Source organism: Myripristis murdjan, chromosome 22, assembly GCF_902150065.1.
Source record: "Myripristis murdjan chromosome 22, fMyrMur1.1, whole genome shotgun sequence".
NCBI classification, from domain to species: domain Eukaryota; kingdom Metazoa; phylum Chordata; class Actinopteri; order Holocentriformes; family Holocentridae; genus Myripristis; species Myripristis murdjan.
The window spans coordinates 6,663,917-6,682,021 of record NC_044001.1 but is presented as its reverse complement, the minus strand read 5'-3'; the positions used below and the strand labels follow the sequence as shown (position 1 = coordinate 6,682,021).

At 42.6% G+C, this 18,105-nt stretch overlaps 1 protein-coding gene across 3 annotated transcripts in view; it reads left to right on the top strand.

Moving 5' to 3' along the window:
- The window catches only part of dctn1b (dynactin 1b), a 53,400-nt gene extending 35,321 nt beyond the window's left edge, over positions 1–18,079 (top strand). For 2 of the 3 annotated variants that reach the window (XM_030044248.1, XM_030044251.1), the window contains 18 exons: positions 1,028–1,219; positions 2,811–2,927; positions 3,751–3,903; positions 4,717–4,877; positions 5,911–6,079; positions 6,824–6,892; positions 7,649–7,861; positions 8,511–8,672; positions 9,263–9,394; positions 9,845–9,973; positions 10,764–10,906; positions 11,566–11,732; positions 12,043–12,054; positions 12,770–12,897; positions 13,767–13,953; positions 14,490–14,563; positions 15,045–15,134; positions 15,779–18,079. In XM_030044248.1, coding sequence (XP_029900108.1) covers positions 1,028–1,219; positions 2,811–2,927; positions 3,751–3,903; positions 4,717–4,877; positions 5,911–6,079; positions 6,824–6,892; positions 7,649–7,861; positions 8,511–8,672; positions 9,263–9,394; positions 9,845–9,973; positions 10,764–10,906; positions 11,566–11,732; positions 12,043–12,054; positions 12,770–12,897; positions 13,767–13,953; positions 14,490–14,563; positions 15,045–15,134; positions 15,779–15,916 — 2,436 coding nt within the window. In that variant the 3' untranslated portion in view covers positions 15,917–18,079. The remainder of the gene's footprint in view (positions 1–1,027; positions 1,220–2,810; positions 2,928–3,750; positions 3,904–4,716; positions 4,878–5,910; positions 6,080–6,823; positions 6,893–7,648; positions 7,862–8,510; positions 8,673–9,262; positions 9,395–9,844; positions 9,974–10,763; positions 10,907–11,565; positions 11,733–12,042; positions 12,055–12,769; positions 12,898–13,766; positions 13,954–14,489; positions 14,564–15,044; positions 15,135–15,778) is intronic. The other variant, XM_030044250.1, reaches the window with a different exon arrangement.
- The last annotated feature ends 26 nt before the right edge of the window (positions 18,080–18,105 follow it).

Below are 18,105 nucleotides of genomic sequence, written 5' to 3'. Positions count from 1 at the left end.
AACAAAGCTGTTAAAATGTTAAAAAAACATTTAAAAAAGTAAATATTGTTAAAAAAAAGTTCAGGTTCATTTATTTATTCATAGCCCCTTCATCACATACAAGTCTCAGAGGACTTCACACAAAAAACTGCTGAACATTGAGTCAAAATAAAATGATGAAAATTTTCCTGATGGAATATTTCTCCCAAGAAAATGTTATCAGGATAAAATGGAAGAACGCTTGGCTGATGCCTCGGGTGACACAAAACAACTTTGGTTCATTCATGTAAAAAACACGATTTAAATACAAATGGTCGAGCAGCATGTGAGTTTGTACCTCGCTAACTTGTTTTCCCTGCTCAGCCCCGCTGCTCTGTTTGTATTTACAGGACTGAGGTCGGTAAAAATTAAAGTGCCGCTACTTGCTGACTCATTTCATTATTGATATGGGCCAAGGTCATTAACGCGCACTGCCCTCTGGTGTTGGTATCCCCGCTGTTGAATTGCTATTTGAATTGGATTCAAGCACTCCTCTGTGATTGATTGACCTTGCTTGGAACAAGTGAGCCTGTAGTGGAAACTTTGCCCGTCTCTTACTCAAAGGAGGCAAAGGCAATCACGCAGTAATTTAAATTTACAACAGACATTGAAGCATCCTTGAGGAAAGGATTGCATCAGGTCTTTACTGTTAGCAGCTCCTCCAGTACAAGTGTTAACTGGAAACATTTTCTCTCTCTCCGATAGCAAAGCAACCTATAGAATGGTTAGGACGGCTTTTCCATTTGCTGTTGTAAAGAAACGATGTCTGGTAGGTGTTTCCAGGGAAAAATTAAAATAAAAAACAGAGGAAGGTGCCACAGTCCCACCCATATTGTTTGACTGACAGGTGATATCTGGAAATTTAAATCTAGAAACCCCAATGACAATCAGCGTTTAGTCCCAAGGATGCTTAAAGAAGAATTTGAGTGTTAGCACTTTGAATAATGGCTGTTAAAAGAATTCAGCTATAGACTGACCCTGTGCATGCGTCAATGTGTCTCCTCCACAGGAAGCCATCAACGAGATGAACGACGAGCTGCAGGAGAACGCCCGAGAGACGGAGCTGGAGCTGAGGGAGATGCTGGACCTGGGCGCGGCTCGAGTCAGAGAGGCCGAGAAACGAGTGGAAGCCGCCCAGGAGACGGTGGCCGACTACCAGCAGACCATCAAGAAGTACCGTGAACTCACCGCCCACCTCCAGGTACGGTCACTGGCCACAGAAACTGGGTCACTGAGAATAATTAGGTTATAAAGCATGAAATCTTTTAACTTGTTTACATGAGCTGCAGTACTCAAAAACTCCAAAACACGTGTATACATGCGGCTTTTTCCTCAAAAGATGCACCTTTCAGAACAGATTTTTAGTGTTGTTTGCAGCCATGCTTTACTCAAACATGCATACAACCTAAGCAGATAACAGCATTTATCTGTTTTTTTTTGTTTGTTTTTGTGGTCCTTTAAGTAGAGAAATTGGTTGTTTGTGGAAGAGAATTGCTCTGAAAGACTTTACAGGAAACAAATTTGAGAGAAAAATGTTGGATGTCATGAGGAGATTTCATGAATTATGCAGCAAAGACCAATTTCACACCAAGCAAGCAGGGTTTACACAGTATGCTTTTTTCTTCTTTTACATGGAACAATCCACTAAAACAAAGCGTCTGACAACATTTACACTCACAGGAGGCCTGTAAGCATATTCTACCTCCAGGTCAACCGGTGCTGCAGTCTTCTAATCTGACTAAAACGCAGCGTTTTGTCCGATTTTTCCATCCCAGCTGTTCTTTACTACAATAACACCATTAATAGAAGACAGAGCCCAATCCTAAGCATTGTGATTTATTGATGATTTATCATATGGCATAGCTTAAAATTACACTGAGGTTAGGATTACTGTAAAATGTAGAGCATGTCCTGTATCGTCTGGCCTATGTGGGTCTCAAATCAGCAGGTGACCCACTTCCACCTCTGCTGATCGGAGTCAAAGTCGATCACGACCCGAGATGGTACAGGACTGAAATGTCAGTAAAATCGTTTAGCCCGAGGGGTTTAAGTGATGTGATGAGCCCCGACGCAGTGACCTCTGGAAATGCGAGTAACCATTGCACATCAGTTTCCTCATCCACTTTCTTGTCATGCACACACGTACATCTAAAAAGCCTTGTGGATATCTGACTAAATAGGGCTGGGCGATGCAGACAAAATGATATATCACAATATTTTTGACCAAATACCTCGATATCCATGTGAGGAAGGTATTGTGTGACTGTCAGTTCTTTCACAAAATGTTTACATGTGAGATTTTTGTTAAACAATCATCAGTAATGTGAATATGATAACCAGACAGGTAGAGGCAAACAACAGAGCGACTAGAACACTGTAATAAGTTCAGAAAATTGCATCCCTTAGCTGTTAAAACTAGAATCTCAATATGATGATACCCAAAATCCCAGTTGATATCTAGTCTCATATCACAATATCAGTATAGTATCGATATATTGCCCAGTTCCAATGACTAGATGTTTCCAAGGAGCCCAAGTTGTAGGGTTTCTACTGCAGAAATCTCACTGTGTGTTGATCGGGGTTCTCTTAACGTGATAATAGAAACTTCTGAAATCAAATAAGTGATGTATATGGAGAATAACCTGATTAGTGAAGTGCATGTAAACGCACTGATTGAGAGGGACGATGAGAAAGTGCTTGCTGGTGTATCTTATTTCTATTTTTTTTGTATATATATCACCCTGTGTAGCATGCATCATGTTAATTGAGCATGCATTTTGTTGTCCTTGCAGGAAGTGAACAGAGAGCTGACCAGCCAGCAGGAAGCCTCGGCAGAGCTGCAGCAGCAGCCACCAGCGGAGATGTTTGATTTCAAGATTAAGTTTGCAGAGACCAAGGCCTACGCCAAGGTCAGAGCACACAATAGCTCTTTCTCCTGCATAACAGCTTGCTCTCAGCAGTGGGATTACATGCAAAATGCAATCCAGTATGGGCCTGAATGCGTCTTTCTGCAAAAATATGTTTCCTGGATGTGTGCATGTCTTTGTTTGTTTTCTGTTTGTGGGCTCGTCTTTGTAGTGTGTGTGCGTGTTTCTGCTTTCAAAAGACAGATTATAGCAAGGAAACTCTCACATTGTTTGCCTTGAGCTGAAATATAACACAAGTAAAATTCACTGCGTGCAAGATCCATTTGTTCAGCATGGACTGTGGTTTCAGGCCATTTTAAACAATTTGGAGTGCACATATATTTATGTTTCTAAAGAACAGAGCCTCAAATGTCTTCTGCTGCACGTCTGATGATGAAGTTGTTTGTTTGCCTCGAGTTCAGCGAAGAATCTGTTTTTTCCTCACAGCACAGATAACACACTGTGATTCAAAACACACTGTCAGTCATGCTCTGCACTCGATGGTGTGTGTGTTCCCACGATGCCATTTCCGAAACTTTTTGCTATTATGTGAGACTCCATTTAAGTGAATTCAGGTGAAATAGTTTTCAACCAAATTTCCAGTGCCTCCATACCAAATTAAACACTTTTCTTTCGCTGTTTTAAGTTTATTAGCCAAAGTCAGGATGGATTTTTAATGGTGATGTAATTGCCGTGCCATAACAAAATCGCTCACGTCCACTTCACTTACAGCTCAGGTCAAGCACGTCGAGAGTCTCAGATGTGTCAGATGACCTGTGAGCTCTGCCTCGCCATCAGCGGTGTTTTCGCTCTTTCCTGTTTCCAGGCCATCGAGATGGAGCTGAGGAAGATGGAGGTGGCTCAGGCCAACAGGCAGGTCTCCCTCCTCACCTCCTTCATGCCGGAGTCGTTCCTTCGTCACGGCGGAGATCACGACTGCATCCTGGTGCTGCTGCTCATCCCCAGGCTCATCTGCAAGGTAAACGCCACACTGTGGACTTTTTTTTTTTTTTTCATAACGGAGAGAGAGATGGAGAACAATGCACAGTCAAGTGTGTGGCATGCATTCATAATAATTTTTGTACATATCAGTCATTAAGACAGCAGTCATATCAATAAGATAACAACTGAGACAGACACTGACAGAGTTAAGATATTCAGGTTTATTTTTTAATCATTTACTGTGGATGTATAGGTATTCGGGATATGATTTAGTATATTTTAAATCTTTTTTTTAGTACTTCAGTTGAATTTTCTGGGGTAATCTTAAGTGTCCTCTCTGCTTTTTTTGTTCCCAACTTGATCTTGTTTTTTATTGACTTCTTGGCCATGACTCTCTTGTAGTCTCAATGAGATGTTACCTGGTGAAATAAGTGATAAATATATCAATGAGATTGTGAATATCTTTGTCATTTATATCAAAAAGTAATGTTTAAAGGTATGGCCTCTGCATTTGTTGTGTGATGTGCTTTTACAGGGTTGTTGGATTGTATGTGTGTCTGTCTAGGGAAATGTAATATTTTCATGCAGTGATTTGATGAGGTGAATGCAGGTAAAAGCCCATTGAACTTTATTGATTCCTTTGTGAAATCTGTACCGATCGCCAAGCAGGAGATGCAGAGAGAAAGAGACGAGTTAGAGAAGAATCTTCAAGCTTTCAGACGACTGAAATGTGGATTCCTCAAAAAGCCACTGGAGCTCCATATTAGGAAGATGTTACACTTTCAGTGTATTTTCGTATGTGGGCGCACACTCCCGTTGGCCGTAACTCTGTTTGCGTGTCTGTCCCCAGGCGGAGCTGATCAGTAAGCAGGCCCAGGAGAAGTTCGACCTGAATGAGAACTGCGTGGAGCGCGCGGGGCTGAAGGGAGCGGTGGGCGAGCAGCTGAGCTTCGCGGCCGGCCTGGTCTACTCCCTGAGCCTGCTGCAGGCCACGCTGCACAAATACGAGCAGTACGTTCCCCCGTGACTTCATATCAAGCAGGGCAGAGGCATGACTGGCAGGCAAACATATTCACCTGCTCCTCTGGATTATAATCTCATGTATGCGTCTGTAAGCATTTGCACCGCGGGTCCAGACCGCCTTCCGCCGTGCCTCTGATGATGAAGTTGTTTGTTTGCCTCGAGCTCAGTGGAGAATCTGTTTTTCCTCACAGCACAGATAACACACTGTGATTCAAAACACACTGTCAGTCATGCTCTGCACTCGCTGGTGTGTGTGTGTGATCCCACGATGCCATTTCAGAAACGTTTTACCATGATGTGAGACTCCATTTAAGTGAATTCAGGTGAAATAGTATTCAGCCAAAATTCACAAAGTTCAATCATCACTTCTTGAAATCCTGACGCTGTGTTTTCCGGTGCCTCCATACCTAACTTAACCCATTTCTTTCTCTGATTTGGGATTATTTCCCAATTTCAGGATGGATTTTTAATGTTGATGCATTAGCTGTGCCATAACAAAATGATGTCTTAGCTTTGCACGTATCGCTCACTTCACCTACAGCTCAAGTCAAGCATTAACAAATAAGGAAGATGTGCATGAAAATATTAAGGCAATTAAGCATTTTATCGTCGTGGCATGCAAGAGGCAGCCAAGTTCACTGCCAGCCCTGACGATCGAGCACCAAATTGCAGCAAAAAATTAGATCAAACAGACTTTGGAAACTGTTTTGAATAGATAGAAAAATACTTTGACATGATTTCGATTTCCTGATTTGACATGATGCAGCCATTTACACAGGTTTTTAACACAGATGCAGGCTGTCACAGTGTGTATATATTCATTGGGTTTGGTTTTCTTGCCTTTAAAGGTACTTTAAATTATGACAGGTGCTGAGAAATTAAAATAAGCTCGAGTAAAATCAGTTATAGCATTCTGTTTTCCCTTTTTTTTTAACTAACTTTCGCTCTGAATGGACCGTGCTCGACATATTTCGTTTGAGATTCCCACTCACTTGTGTGTGTGTGTGTGTGTGTGTGTCAGGGCTCTGGGTCAGTGCAGCGTGGAGGTCTATAAGAAGATCGGCTCTCTGTACCCGGAGATGAGCGTGCACGAGCGCTCGCTGGACTTCCTGATCGACCTGCTGCACAAAGACCAGCTGGACGAGACCGTCAACGTGGAGCCGCTGACCAAGGCCATCAAGTATTATCAGGTACACACACACACACACACACACACACACACACATAAAGCTACACACGGCCCAAATAAGGTTTGACAGACAGATTTATTCATTAAGCAGTTAATTTATTTACAGAATAATATACAAACAGCATGTTTCACAACACATTGTCAGGTTAGTATGTACCTGCAAACCTAAATTTAATATATGATCAGTAAATCAGAGAGTGCAGCTTGTTCCTGTGTCTTTACAGGGAGATTATTCTTGATTTGTATATATAACTTGCCATTATTATCTAATTGGAAATGAATGTTTCCCTAATTCCTCCTCTAGTGGCTTATATTTGCCAATGGTCAGGTTTCCCTAATCTCCACTGTTGATACCACAGCAGTGTTTTCAACATATTCAAGTTTCTTTATTTAAAAAGTTTGCACAGAAAGTGTGAGTGGCTGAAAAGTGAAGTGAAAGTTATTTATTGAGTTTGGTCGTCGATTGCACGCTGCATTTGCCCAGTCTGGGTGATGACTGTATCGACAAATTGAGATTAATTTGCAAAAAAATAATTCAGTTTATTGGTACATAAGTAGACAAAAACAGTTATCTCATAGCCTCTCCCACCTATTCATAAATCAACAGGATGAACTCTGAAAATAAACTAAAACTCACCGGCTAAATGTAAAGTCGGGTTGGGTAAAATCGGGTGACATCGCTCCTGCACTTCAGTTTTTGTTGTTGTTGTTTTTTGGCGCTGATGTCCTTTTTGTCCTCTCTCAGCACCTGTACAGCATCCACCTGGCAGAGCAGAGCGAGGACTGCACCATGCAGCTGGCTGATCACATCAGAGTGAGTCCGCCCATCAAATCCAATCAGGAAAACGACGTCCCGCCCTATCTCATCAAACTGGCCCTTGTCCGAGGACAAATTAAAGGAACAATCCACTACTTTTTTTTTTTTTTTTTTTTTTTTTTACACAGCTAAAGTATCATCAGTTTGTGATGTGGAATGCATTTCAGGAATTATTTTGTAATTTGCTTTGTTTGTGTACCCACTCAGTCTGCCAGCTCTGCTCTTAATGAGTGATTTCCTACATTTTCCAAACACACACAGCTACATAAATACAAGAAACACCACACCATAAAAGCAGTTTGATGTTGCGTTAGATAGTAGAGGTACATTGATGCAATATTCAGGAGGGAAAAACTAAATTATCGTAATGGATTCTAAGTTTTCAAGGGCACTTCAGTCCTTGCTTTTACGACAAGATAGCAGAAGATGTGCCTTTATTGATTCCCTGTAGGGGAAATTCAATTTGACGCAGTAGCACAAGGGAATGTAGTTAAAATGAATGAAAGAAATTCCCATAAATACCGATACATACCTATGCATTTTAGCATAAATCAGAAATGGTTTCCAATTTTTCTGACTATTGCCGGAGGAACTACAGATTGTAAAGCAGTTTTTCAAATTTAAAGTGCATCGTCACATTTCTCAGCCACAGAGGCTGAGGTGTGGCTTGTGGCTTCTTCCCGTTTACAAAATTCAACCTGCGTGCTGTTACACTTACAAATATTAATGTGTGATGTTGATGTTTCCACGCAGTTTACCCAGAGTGCCTTGGACTGCATGGCGGTGGAGGTGGGCCGCCTGCGAGCGTTCCTCCACGCCGGCCAGGAGAAGGCCGACCTGGCCGTGCTGCTCAAAGACCTGGAGACGTCCTGCAGCGACATCCGGCAGTTCTGCAAGAAGATCCGCCGGCGAATGCCAGGCACCGACGTGCCCGGCATCCCAGCAGCGCTCGGCTTCGGACAGCAGGTAACCGTGGCAACCGCCTCTCCACATTCTCCACGTTTTCTCGAACCGCTGTCGGACTTCCGAAGGCGATGACGGTGACGATTATAATGATGTTAATTATTACTCCTGGTGCTGACCTTTAAATAGGAAAAAAAATCTCATTATAGAACTGGGTATTGCACATAAATATAGCCTTGATTTTGACCTTTTCTGTCCCACACATGATGATGATGATGATGACGATGACGATGATGATGATACTAATCAGTGCGGAAACAGTTAATCCATTAACCAGTTCACCTATCAACAAGTAATCATACGATTGATAATTGAGTAACTGTTTTAGTCATTCTTGAAGGAAAACAACCAAATATTTGCCTCACAGGATTAGTGTACTTTTTATAAAATGAATATCTTTTTTTGTTTGTTTTTTGTTTTGTTTTTTGGCTCGTGGTCACACTAAGGAAGCAGTTGTAAGATCTGATTCGGGATCTGGTCGCTTGTGATGGGTATTTTTATTTTTGACATTAGACAGCATGATTAATTGAAAGACAATCGTTGATAGACCAGTTGTGATGATGCTGCTGTAAATAATTTTGGTTCGATGATTTTGGTGTCGCATCCTGATGATAATGACGATAACATGAACCCCCCCTCCCTCCCTCCCCAGGTTTCAGACACGCTGTCAGACTGCAGGAAGCACCTGACCTGGGTGGTGGCGGTGCTGCAGGAGGTGGCGGCGGCTGGAGCTCAGATGATCTCTCCTCTGGGCGAACAGGAGGGGCTGTCGGCCCTCAAACTGGAGGACGTCGCCTTCAAGGCCGGAGAGCAGGTACTCTGTGTGTGTGTGTGTGTGTGTGTGTGTGTGTGTGCTCTTACCACTGAGTTCAGCCTCAAAAATTAGATTCTTAATCACAGAGACTAACTTGGAGCAACACAGAATGAATCCAAGGCTGATAAAATAAGATAAGATTATAACTAAGGTGTTAAGATTCAAAGGTAAAGTTACATTTTTCACAACATTATTATTATTATTATTTTTTAATAGGGCTCAATAAAGAACAGGCATCATTAAAACAGGCAATATTTTTTTCAGGTGCTTTAAACTATGAAAAAGTTCGATTGTGCCCAAAATGGAGGAACGAAGTGAACTCACCATGTGATATCACCAGAAAAAAAGACACAATCTCTCATTAGAATTGGATGAGAGTTAATTGTCTGAATAAATTGAAACAAACTGAGAACTAAAGAGTGTTATCAACTGTAATAACCAGTAAAACTTTTCACATGACCTCTTAATAAGCACTGGGTTTAAATCAGACGTGGACACAAAATGCCAGATATGAAGCCAGTCGAAAGCATGCATGTTTGTTTTTCTTTGATCAGTCCCAGTGTTATGAACATCCATGCTGTCATTTCCAGATCTACGGCTCCCAGGGTGCCAACCCCTACGAGTGCCTGCGTCAGTCCTGCGGCATCGTCATAGCAACCATGAACAAGATGGCCACTGCCATGCAGGAGGGCGAGTACGACTCGGAGAAGCCCCAGAACAAGGTAATGCCACAGCAGCAGTGCCGCTCAAGTGTTTGGAAAGTTATAGGAAAGTTTCAAGGTGAAAAGCTGAAACTCATTAGCCACAGTTAAATAATCAAAAAACAAAAATCCCCCACAATTATACAAAAGAAGACATAATTAGGAAACAAAACTATAGAGGAAACATTAATGTCAATAAAATTAGAACGGCAAATTGAGTTATAGCTGAATCATGAATGTGTTGGCAATGAAGAGAAGCAAAACTGACATTTATTGATATAAAAATGCCAGGTATTATTTTAAATTATTAGCCGCAGCTTGTTGGTGACCCTCCTGGTTTATGGCAGGTGTTTTAGCTCCGTCGTCAAGTTCCTCACCACGTTTTGGACAGACGATTACGTTCCAGCTTGCCAGAGTTGGATTATTAGAGCGGGACATGGTTTTCACCTCGGTTTTGACCTTTTCCCTCAGAACCTGCCGCCGGTGGAGCTGCGAGCAGCGGCTCTGCGAGCAGAAATCACAGACGCAGAAGGCCTCGGCCTGAAGCTGGAGGACAGAGAGACGGTCATCAAGGAGCTGAAGAAATCCCTCAAGATCAAGGTGGGGAAACACACGGGCCTGCTCAGATGTAGCACATAACACACAAAAAAATGAAATGAAGCACCAAATGAAGATCAAAAAGTATAGCAGGACTAGTAAATTGTAGTTAAATTATAGATTAGGAGTATGATTTGCAAGTCATGATTAGCATTTGTTTTATGTTACCTGCTACCTCAGATAAGGAATGGACTTTCTAACAGACATTGTTTTGTCCTCCGTGAAAGACTCCTCTGCTACTGCAGGCAGATTAAACCGAATAATAAGAAAGATTTGCTGGTGAGTTGGATTATTTAGAACTTTTCACCTACAGGTGATTTTCTTGGGTCTGACTCACAGTGGAAGAGTTCACGCGCTCACGTTTTTGTATTCGGTGCCTTTAGCTCCACACTGCTCAGATTACAAGGGAACCAAAAAGTTTGTGGACTCGTGGATCGTGGTTATTGGACAGTTTTGGTTCAGTTTAGAGATTTTAGTACCACGAGGAGCTCAAACCCGACTCAGTTCCCCTCCCTGTGACTGCTGTAATTTACTTTCTCTGTCATTTGGCTTCTGCTCATTTTGTGATGTGACTTCTTCCAAACATGAGGAAGTGCTGGCGATCCGATGTCTCCTCTTACCTTTTGTTGTTCATTTTTTAATCTTCATTTTGGGGTGATTTCCTTCAGGAGTTTGGCTTGTTGCTGTTGTTTGAGAGCGAGCCCCGTGCCTCAGTCTCAGACCCTCAGTGTGTGAACCACAGACAGACAGAAGTGATAGTGTCCGCTGTCTAAACGTGACTTTGTGCCGTCAGGGCGAGGAGCTGAGCGAGGCCAACGTCCGGCTCAGCCTGCTGGAGAAGAAGCTCGACAGCTCGTCCAAAGACGCAGACGAACGCGTGGAGAAGATCCAGACCCGACTGGACGAGACGCAGACGCTGCTGAAGAAGAAGGAGAAGTGAGGAGGGTTTTCATAATGCACAACTCAAATATTCACTTAAAATGTGAAAGTAGCAGCCATGAAGCCCTTGACACGACTGACCTGACTCAACTGCTGCTAAGACTAATTATCCTGCTAAAAAATTCTCATGAATTGATTGAAAATGTGAATAAATATCTTGTTCTGATAAATACACACTTGATAATAATAATAATAAATAAATACTAATAAACTCATAAACTCAAATACAAACAACACAGTGCTTGCTACATAGAAAAAATCTCATTTAATTCCACTTCAAGTGCAGTTCTCTGAGTTGGCACCAGGTAGGGCTTGATGCTATGGTTAAAAAAAAATCATATTGTGATTAATTTTCCTGACATTGTGGCTGCTATGTGATTCTCAATTTTAGTAGGAATGATCATTTTTCCATTATGATTTGCATTTTCACTGAAAAAGCTATTAAAATGATGCTGGTGTGGTTTTCGCTGCGGTCTCTACCAAACATACATGTTTTCTTACATCTGGAAAATGCCATTTGTAGGCCTTGAAACTTGATTTTTAGCAACATTTTGTCACACATTTTACCATTTTGCGATTTCACTAATATTTTGATTAGTTTTTCAGCCCTACAGTAGTACCAGTTTGACAACACTGTGATGTTTTCTGCCTCTCAGGGAGTTCGAGGAGACCATGGACGCCCTGCAGGCCGACATCGACCAGCTGGAGTCGGAGAAGGCGGAGCTTAAGCAGCGCATCAACAGCCAATCAAAGATGACCATCGACGGGCTCAGGGGAACCTCGCCGTCTGGAATCGCTTCCATCGTGACAGGAGCGGCAGGAGGTGAGCGCCGGCGGGCTGCATGAACACACTCGATGAGACAAACTGTAATGAAGTCCATGCGTCTGTACAGAACACACACGTAACCAAACACACCTGAGGCACCTGACCAGGCTAAAACCAACCATGAAAAGTATTTACGAAGTCTGTTTGACCCTCGTCATGTGCGCTGAGTCATCATCTCAACCCCCCCGAGGCTGAATAAATTCCTCTCCTTGACCCTAACATCTACGACTCGCTCTCTTTCTCCTCTTTTTCCTCACTTTTCTCTGTCTTCCCCTCTAATCCCTCACTTTCCGTGCTCCGTCTGCAGAGGATCCAAAAGGTATCCGCACGCTCGTGTTGAACCTCCGTCTTCAGTTAACCCTGCATGCTGTCGGTGTTTCCTCTGTCAGAATAACTAACCTGGATTAGGATTACCTGGTGTTTTAATTTTGCACGTTTTGACTAAAAGATTATCAACAGTGTAATCCTAGATGTGTGCAATAATAACTTTAGTCAATCTGGCATTCACCACAATAAGACTTAACATGTAGATTGTAAATATTTCACAGTTTTTGCCCTTTAGGTCTTGTGTCTTGCATGAATTCCTGCATGTTGAACCATCAGCACTTGCAACCCTGAGGACCTGCATTCACCAACAACTGGCTTACCTTAACTTTGAAAAGCATGCTAAACACACTCACATGGCCATGTCGACCCAAGACCCAATACGGTTACAGTCGTGGGTGATGAGTCCTCCTTTTTAGGAAATTAATGAGCCCCTTTTTGATAGTGAAAGCAGGGGGGAGAAAGTGCATGCCGCTGGTGTGAAATCTAAAAATGGCAGATGTTGCATGCTAAAAACTCTCTGCCAAAGTGAATTGTTGTGACTCAGATGTTAGTGGGTTTGATCCTGGACTTGCAGGCGTGTTTGCTCCGAGCCGTGTAAAGGTGTAAAGGTGTAAAGGTGTAAGAGTCTGAGGTGAAGCGAGCCGCCTGTGGCTGCAAACCTTCCCGGGACATAAAAAGGTCAAACTTGTAACTGTGTTGCCCCTCAGCGAGCATGATGGCCGGCGTGGGCTCGGGATCGGGCGTCCAGGTGATCGACTCGCCCCTGCTGACTCAGCAGATCGAGGCTCAGAGACTCTGCATCAAACACCTGAAGAACGAGAACAACAGGCTGAAGGTGCGGCCGCCACCCCAACATCTGATCATGTGACTTGTCTTGGTCCTCCGACAGAGGAGATGAAGGAAGCTGCTGATGCTGTTTATGAATCCTGTTACACAGATTATCACGTTTCACCATCACCAGCAGATCAGTGGTGAATTTATTTGAAGTTAAAGCAACAACATGCTTTAAGTGTATTCAAAGTCCCGTCCTTCTCCTCCTCTGTTGGACAGATTCAGACCTCAAGTCAGTCCTGAACTCATTGGGTTTTCTATCACTTTATTGCTACATAGAAAATAATAATTATACCTGAATTTGTGTAGCACCTTTCAAAAGTCACAAAGTGCTGTACAATAATAATAATAATAAAAAAACATGAGTAATAAGAACCAAAACTTAAGAAACACAATTAGGTTAAAACGAATCAAGTAAAACAGGTAAAAATAATTGAGTTACAGTACCATCAGTTAAGAAGAGGCTATGAATAATACATAATGATAAAAGTGAGTTTTAAGAGATTTAACAGGACAGTGTTGCAAACATCCCAGCATCACTTCTGTCTAACGAGAGAGAAACCAGCTTTCGAACACCACATGGAAATTCACACCAGTTTTTGAATGGGCCTTACCTGCCAAACATGTTTCTTCATTTTATTTTCTTTAACATATTTCCATCATTGCTGCTGATGCTGATTTTTCTTCCACAGCAAATGCTAAACACCCCAAAACCTCCTGCACAGCACTGACAAGACAACGTCACGGAGGATTTAGGCATGAAAGCAAAGGCTCACAAATTGTTTTTAATACAAACTATTTATTTATTGTTATTTTTCTGTGGAAGCTCAGTGTTCAGGCTGAAATGTGTGTGTGTGTGTGTGTGTGTGGCAGGCTGAGAGGATGCGCGCCCAGCTCGCCGCCCTGCCTCCTCTCCACGTGGCCAAGCTCCCGTCCAGAGACGGAGGCCGCCCTGAGGTGCTGTCCAGCGCCCTCTACAGGAAGACCGACCAGCTGCTGGAGACCCTGCTGCAGATGAGTGCCAACGTCAAGGTGGTGGACATCACCGGGAAATCCCCAGGTGTGTGTGTGTGTGTGTGAGATGGCACCTGGAAAGCACTGTAATGTAGCAACAGGGAGACCTGGGCAAAATGGCAAAATGCATTTTAATGTTAGAAAAAAACATTTAGTCGTGTTGGTTTTTACAGCACAGTACCATGACGGAGTCTCTGTATGTCTTAAAACTCACTAAAATACAATTTTAGTGGATTTAAAACAGCAGTGTGAAAATATTACATGTTTCTGTGGATCTATTAGGGTGAAATGTGCCGCAGCTTCCAGCTCTAATAAAACTGTTAAAAGCTCAGTGAACACATGCATCCAGTAAACAGCTGACTCCAGCCAAGCCAAGTCTGTTAGTGAAATAGATGGTGTGTGTTTTGTCAGTCAGTAAGCCATCTTTACGATGCTTTAAGAAAAATTAAGTAATCAAGAAGCTGAGTTTTCAAAAAAGGAGCAAGTTGAACATCCTCCTCGTTAACAGACACTCAGGCATGACTGGGTTTAATTTTTATCTCACATTCTCGTAATTAATAATTAATGATGTGTGTTTTCCAGTTACCCCCAGTGCTCAGCTCCTGGAGCAGACCGCAAGACTACAATCCCTCAATGACACCCTCGACAGACTGAAGGTACACACACACACACACACACACACACACACACACACACACACACAGCACAAGTGAAAAACATATAAAATACATTGTTATTGTGCAAAATTGCAAATTCCAATGATGCCACAGTTTATTCATGAAAATAAGAGATTCAAGTTGCTCAGAAATATTCCATAAAGTCGAGTATGAACATATGAGCGGGGAGGTAAAGAAAGACTGTTATGGACCGGTTTGTTTTGTGGTTTGTTGCCGAGGAAAACCAAAGGCCAGTTTTCAAATTGTCTTGACATTTGAATTAAGAAAAGGTGAAAAAATCATCCCCAAGCTTAGTGTGGCCATGTCGAGCACTGCTGCTGGTTCTTAAAACTGCACCACACACTTTAAACTGATTATTATGTTTTATGCTATCAAAGGTTTTTGGTAGTTTGTGCAGAGGCATGTCTTAATTTATGAAGCAGGCTGTCATTCCTCGACTGACCACCTCGTCTCTTGTCAGGACGAGGTCGCCGAACACGTCGTCAACCAGCAGCCTGGAGCTCGAGTGTCGTCCGACTTCGCCACGTTCCCCTCCACCTCGTTTGTAAAGGTAAGACAGTGACACCCTGTGATTCAGAGGCCTTCACTCGGCTTCACTGAGTAGTTTCTTTTTTTTTAGATGTCACGGGCCTCATTTGTCCAGTTGAGCAGCACTTTGGAGGCTGTAATGAAACCGTGTCAGCCTTCACATGTACTGTACGATCACTTCAGTTGCACTTTTGTATGTACGTTCGGGAGCTGTGGAGCAGCTGTCATGTAGCTGCCATTGAATTCATCACCCTGCAAGAGTGTGGAGTTGGCACAGTCAGTGAAAACCCGAAAGTCAAAGGTGTAAGATGGTTCCATATCCCTTAAATATTAGAAGCAGCAACACAGACTGGCTAAGAAGGGATTTCTGCTCACGTCAGTAAATAGTAATAATAATAAACATCGAAAATTAGACCAAAGGACATCGACAGGGGAGGTAAAAAACAATTAAATGAATAATATGAGATACATAGGAATAGAAACTGTAAATAAAAGACATCAAATGTTTCCACAAGCAATCACAGAGGGAAAAGTTTTAAGAGGAGATCTCTGTTTGACATATTAGACACAACAGTAAAATTGTCAAGAAGAGGACAGAGTAAGGAAAGCCCAGATGAGAAGCCTCTGGTGGATCCCTCTCTGACATCCTACATTTTTCTGTCCTAGGCGAAGGAGGAGAAGCAGGGCGACACGGTGCTGGTGGGCCGGGTCATGGTGCCGTGCCCCCGCGGCCAGGAGCAGGTCCACCGCCTCGTCCTGTCACAGTCCCAGCTCCAGACAGTGCACAGCCTCCTACGGACATAGACGTGGCCTCCCAGCTGCCCCGCCCCGCCCCGCCCCGCCCATCCTGCCTCCCGCGCCACACCCTCCCCCCCACCATCAGCTTGGTTTCCACTCCAGGGCCGGACAAATCACCACAGGAGAAATTCTTTTGTGTCACTAGTCGTGAGATTAAACCTGGGGGAAAGATCTTAACCTTTGAGGGATAGCTGACCGTGTTCTGAGTCAGGGCTGTAGTTCTGGACAATCGTTTTTATGAGTTGGACTCATAAAATTTTTTTTTTTAGCGGCTACGTCATGGCGTACCAGAGTGCTGATGTCACCATGGTGGAGCTGTGAAGCCCCAGTTTCCTTCGGCCAAGTCGCCATGGTTGGCTCAAATTCCCAGTGGCAGTTGTCTTGAATGTCCGAGAAAGATTTTTAGAGTTTAGACTGTTAGTTAAGCCTGGAAAAGTTGTAGCTTCTTCTGTGACAAAGGAGTTAATTGGCAACTCAAACTGTTGGTGCAGCGTCGTCCAAGTCTCAACTCTTCATTTGTATGTTCGGTACATCGCAAACCAATGTACATTTGCCAAAATATTACTCAATGAAATTACTTAAAGCTGTTACTAAAATGCACAAGTGGGTGTGTGCCGCCGGCCTGAACCTTGCCCAAACTGCAGACCCGCCTCTGGCCTGCTCGTCGGCCAGGAGTCCTGCTCACTCATTGGCTGATTGACCAGTCTAGACTAACCGCCTAAATGTCTTATTCTCAAATAGGACTCGATCCAAACTTCACTTTTTTAATTGACTTGGACTCGACAAAGACGGTCTAGACTACAGCCCTGGACAGGAAGTGGACATGTTGTGAATCCACCCTACAAAATAAGATGCCAGTCTGATTGATAGGTGTGTGTATTCTCTCTCTCATGCCGAGTATAAGAAGCAGAACGCGCGTGAGCCTGCATACACACTCCACATCACTAGTGCATGCTGCCCAGGTTCTCCAAAAACAATTTTTAGTTTCCTTTGGTATTTTGTTTTACGTGAATAATTAACCAAGCTCCACGTTGGCCCTGGTGTGGAACGTGCACTGTGTGTGTGGTTTATGAGTCAACGCAGCGTATTAGGCCAAAACATCGGATGTTTGTCCACGTGTTCATGTGTTACGCTACTGCTGCTGCCACACAGCACGCAAAGGCTCATGTGTGTTAGAAGTATAATCAGGTGTTAATATTGTGTACCCCATTTTATAACTTTACTGTCTAAAGGGAAAAAAAAAAAAAACTATAATGAAATTTTAGATTTTGTCCATTGAAAATAGTGGGCATTTTACTGTGGTTAGATCAAAATCCTGTGGACTGCACAGAAAGATGAATAGAGCGTTAACCTCAAGGGATTTACTGTATGAAACACTGATTAAATGTTCGCTTATGCAGATTTATCATGTTTATTTAAAAACAGCTTGATTTTACTTGGAAAGTTGTCAGATGAAGCAGTGTATGGTTTAAATTATTTAGTATTTATTACACACAAACACGCGCAATTTAAATGCCAGTAAGTTGCTGTCTACTTTTACGTGCTTGGTATGAAAGACATGCCGGTTGTATTAGTAGTCAAAGAAAAAGTCAAAATCTAGGAAAAAAAAAAAAAAACTATTGATTTGTTACTTGGGTGAGATAAGAGACTTAACTGTTTTCCACTTAATTTTGTCCGAGCCTTAAACCTGCAGAGAGCCTTGTGGTAAAGATTGGTCACTTGCCTTATTTTTGATTTGTTTAGACCAAACCTCATTTAAAGCAAAACTACATCTTTGCCAAAGAATCTTTGTTTGACTTCACCTTGTTTGCCATTGCATATTTTTCACGGCCTTTAGTTTTATTAATCCGCACTACATGTCTTATTTAATGAGTTTTTAGGCTATTTATATTTACACAGTATTATGTGGTAACTTAATGTTTTGTTTTGGGAATTATTTTATTTATGGGCATAGTGCATCATTATGGTTAACTACCATCCAAGAGGGAAAATTAGAAGTACAGACAGCCTCATTTTTCAGATTTGTCATTCATTTACTTGGTCGATATTTGTGCTCTCAGACATGGAGCGTCTGATGGACTGAACTCTGCAAATCGTCTTACCTTTCCCAGTGTTGCTTCCTGCTTTTGCACAACCAATAACTGATCAATAAAGTCATGAAGGCCAGTATCTCCTTGTCATTGTCACTTCTCTCT